At 45.9% G+C, this 4112-nt stretch overlaps 1 protein-coding gene across 1 annotated transcript; it reads left to right on the forward strand.

Moving 5' to 3' along the window:
* Positions 1–576: 576 nt before the first annotated feature.
* LOC128302421 (odorant receptor Or2) lies at positions 577–3735 on the forward strand. Its single transcript, XM_053039242.1, has 7 exons — positions 577–792; positions 938–1021; positions 1124–1539; positions 1637–1736; positions 1815–1916; positions 1982–2089; positions 3634–3735. Exons 1-7 carry the CDS (start codon positions 577–579, stop codon positions 3733–3735), a joined length of 1128 nt encoding a protein of 375 aa, XP_052895202.1.
* The last annotated feature ends 377 nt before the right edge of the window (positions 3736–4112 follow it).

The following is a 4112-nucleotide window of genomic DNA, read 5'->3' on the forward strand; positions in this document are numbered from 1 at the left end:
TCGTGATGTAGTTATTCCAAACACTCGATGCCAGATGATGGAGGCTTTTGTGTTGTGCTCACATTCAGAAAGCTCACATCCTGCTCCTCGTGGGCAGGTCGTTGCTACAAAACATTCCCGAGCACCTTCGTGGACACCCGCCAAGGACGGGGGTTTCAACCCCCCCCCCCGGACATGACCGAAACCGAATGTAATGAGATATCGATAAATGCTGATACCATTTCCGTCGCAATTCAGTTTAATGCCGATTGAAATCAAAGTACGGGGCGCTTTAAAGTCATCGCCCCATTCGCCCCATCTGCCCGTGTTCCCACGCAGCACCCGTGGAAAAGGCCAAAGGTGACCGCAACCGAGTCCCCTGTGCATGGTCAGCCAAACCTATCATTTGCTCCAAAAGTCACGGTACGCAATTGATTTGATTATAATCAATTTCGAAACCACAAAAACCTTCGACCAGCGAAGCTATAAAGCATCAGGAAACGTCGACGGAACGCGGCTTATAAATACGACGAACCAAGCAGACGGACGAGCAACTTCGAGTCTGCTGGAATTCCGGAACCATCTGCAAAACTGAAAATGCTGATCGAAGAGTGTCCGATAATTGGTGTCAACGTAAAAGTGTGGCTGTTCTGGTCGTATTTGCGGCGGCCGCGGTTATCTCGCTTCCTGGTCGGTTGCGTACCGGTCGCCGTGCTGAACGTGTTTCAGTTTCTCAAGCTCTACTCGTCGTACGGCGACATGAGCGAGCTCATTATCAACGGCTATTTTACGGTGCTGTACTTCAACCTTATTGTAAGTGGCGCAGCACCCACGAGCAGGGTATTGGAAAATGGCGTAAATGTTCCCTTCCCTAGCAAAACCGCTCATCATATTCTTGTGTACACTTTGCTCCCCAAATGGAATGTGTTCCGGTCGATTACCCCACGGGGAAGAATAGTTGCGTACCTCCTTCCTGGTGATCAATCGACGGAAATTTGAGACATTTTTCGAAGGCGTTGCCGCCGAGTACGCGCTGCTCGAGGTAAGACTCCACGGGTGCACGGGTGCTCCTGTGCTTTGTTTACCATTAGTGACGAAATTATGCACTGTTTGCGTTGGACGCTCCCTCGTTTCGTTTCGGCAGAAAAATGACGAAATCCGACCCGTCCTGGAGCGGTACACACGGCGCGGACGCATGCTATCGCTATCGAACCTGTGTCTGGGTGCCTTCATTAGTGCCTGCTTTGTGACCTATCCTCTGTTTGTGCCCGGGCGCGGCTTACCGTACGCCGTCACGATACCGGGTGTGGACGTACTGGCCACGCCGACGTACGAGGTCGTGTTTCTACTGCAGGTCTACCTTACCTTCCCCGCATGCTGCATGTACATCCCGTTCACCAGCTTCTACGCGACCTGCACCCTGTTCGCGCTCGTCCAGATAGCAGCCCTGAAGCAACGGCTCGGACGACTCCAACTGGACCGGACCGTCACCGGTCGCAACCCGGACGTACTTTTCGCCGAGCTGAAGGAGTGTCTAAAGTATCACAAACAAATCATCCAGTAAGTCGACCGACCGGGATTGACCGCTCTGTCTTTGGTGTTCCGTGCCGGGGAAGGAAACGCCATTAAACGCTCTCCGCGCATTTCTCCCGTACAGATACGTGCACGACCTCAACTCGCTCGTCACCCATCTGTGTTTGCTGGAGTTCCTCTCGTTTGGGATGATGTTGTGCGCACTGCTGTTTCTCCTTAGCATTGTAAGTGTGCTTTCGAAAAAGAAAATGTAACAGGAAGGTGGGAAATTTACGCATAGCACTCATTTCGTCTCTCGATAGAGCAATCAGTTGGCGCAGATGATAATGATTGGATCGTACATCTTCATGATACTCTCGCAGATGTTTGCCTTCTACTGGCATGCGAACGAGGTCCTGGAACAGGTTTGCTTTTCAGTGGACTGTGCTGGTTGAATTGTTTACCATGGGGTTTTTTCCCCCATTTGCAGAGTCTCGGTATTGGAGATGCCATTTACAACGGAACCTGGCCAGACTTTGACGAACACATCAGAAAGAAGCTGATACTCATCATTGCACGTGCTCAACGACCAATGGCGGTAAGATTGCTTTTTAGCTATGGAAAGTGATGCAAATTGCATAACTTTAGGCGCATGCAGGAGCATGAATTGAGATAAATTTTATAAGATTGGAAAATTCTCTTTAACATCTCTATTCTTTTTCAAATTATTTGTTTCCTGTATTTTTGCGTAAAATTCACGACTTCATTCAACATGTTTAGGATTATTCGATTTGGGTTTAATATGCACCATTTTGCTGTACGGTTTGTCAGCACTTTAAGAAAAGCTCAGCACCAGATTGAAATTGAAATTTTAATGTTTTCTTTCTTACAAAACACCAATTGTTTTAGACACAACAAACGAGCACTGTATTACTGAAATACGATACACGACTTTTACGTTTCACGTTTTTCGGCTTACTCGGCTTTTCTCCGAGTCTGCTCTCGTGGTTCAAACCCGAATAACCCTTTGGCACACGTTCTATTACCTCTCGGAAGATCGCTCTCACACATTGATCGCTGACCGTTCCTGACAACGGTGAACAGGTTGGGCCGTAACAGTAATCCTAACTGACAAATACTCATAAAACAAAAAAAACTATCAAAAACAAAACAGTGATATTGCAAATCTTCTCTTCATCCCAAATTCCAGTTAGGATGTTTTGCTGTTAAGACAAAACGTGATAGTCACTTTGTGCTACGTCCGAAATATCTGATGGATGCATCAACACAACAAACTCAATCTCTTTAAGTTTCCGAAGAGTCACTAAACACGTCTGTGGTCTGACGATGGTCATTTCTGAGCGTTTCATATTGGAGATCTGAAATGAGTGTTTGACCATACGGAAGCAACTAATAATAAATTATACCCTTCCTGTCCCACTAAATACCGAAAGGAAGAGCCTGTCTGGTAGTTAGTCCTGATTTTTTCAAACATTTGAACTGCTTTGATCACGATCGTGTAAACTGCAAATTGTAGTATATGCACGAATATTAGATTTTTCTTACGTGAAATGTCATACTGTCGTTTTACTATATTACCTTTTGGAAAACTTTAGTCAAGTGATCTTGCTTTGTTAGCTGGGAACGAGGAGCAAGAGATCAATTTAGTGAAGTAGTCTCTAGGAAACCACAGAATTAAACAGTCGTATTGACAGACATTACAAAATATCGTTCGCTACAGCCATCTACCGGAAAAATAGTTTATTTTCTTTTTCCATCGTAACAAATCGTTTCGATGACACATTTCAATTCCCAATTAGGAAGGGCGGTCCGGGTGGTGTGTGGGTACCTGAACCGGTCGTCACAAGACAATGCCAAGGAAAAATCCCATCCGAACCACTCCTAAGGACTAACTATCCGGCTTCGTGGTAAAATAAATCGAACCTACCAGGCCGTTCCAATGCAAAAAGAAACCCCAAACAGGATCACTCATGTCTAACAGTCCTGACTAACTTCTTTCACAGAGCTATAGGTTCGGGTTCCCATACAGGTTCCCATCACCTACATGCGGTGTGGTTAACTATTTTTTCCACCCTTATCATCTATCCCTAAACGAAGAAATAATCTTTCCTCTACTTGCAGATAAAAGTGGGCAACGTGTACCCGATGACGTTGGAAATGTTTCAAAAGCTGCTCAACGTTTCCTACTCCTACTTTACACTGTTGCGACGAGTGTACAACTAAAACTTGGCCATTTTTACTCTCTCCATCCGCTATAGCTAGACAACCACGCACCAACGTCATCAAACACCATTAGCAGTTTCCACAAAAAGTTACCATTTTTATCCCATTTGATTCCCGAGCAAAAGTTATTGCCCCCAACCACACACACACACACTAAATCCCTACCCGCGAACTCGCTAAAACCACCAGCCATCCGTAAGCTTATCGCGCACACAGGACGGCATTAGTGATGCGAATAAAATGATGGAAAGAACCCGGCAAAGTTGCTTTATTGTCTTCCCACATCCAATCAAGAATGCTTCACAAACTTCCCCGAGCCGAAAAACGTCGCGCGCTGATGCGGTGAAAGTAAATGTTCGATTCGTTGCACACTATCC

The sequence above is a fragment of the Anopheles moucheti genome, chromosome 3, assembly GCF_943734755.1.
Source record: "Anopheles moucheti chromosome 3, idAnoMoucSN_F20_07, whole genome shotgun sequence".
NCBI lineage: Eukaryota > Metazoa > Arthropoda > Insecta > Diptera > Culicidae > Anopheles > Anopheles moucheti.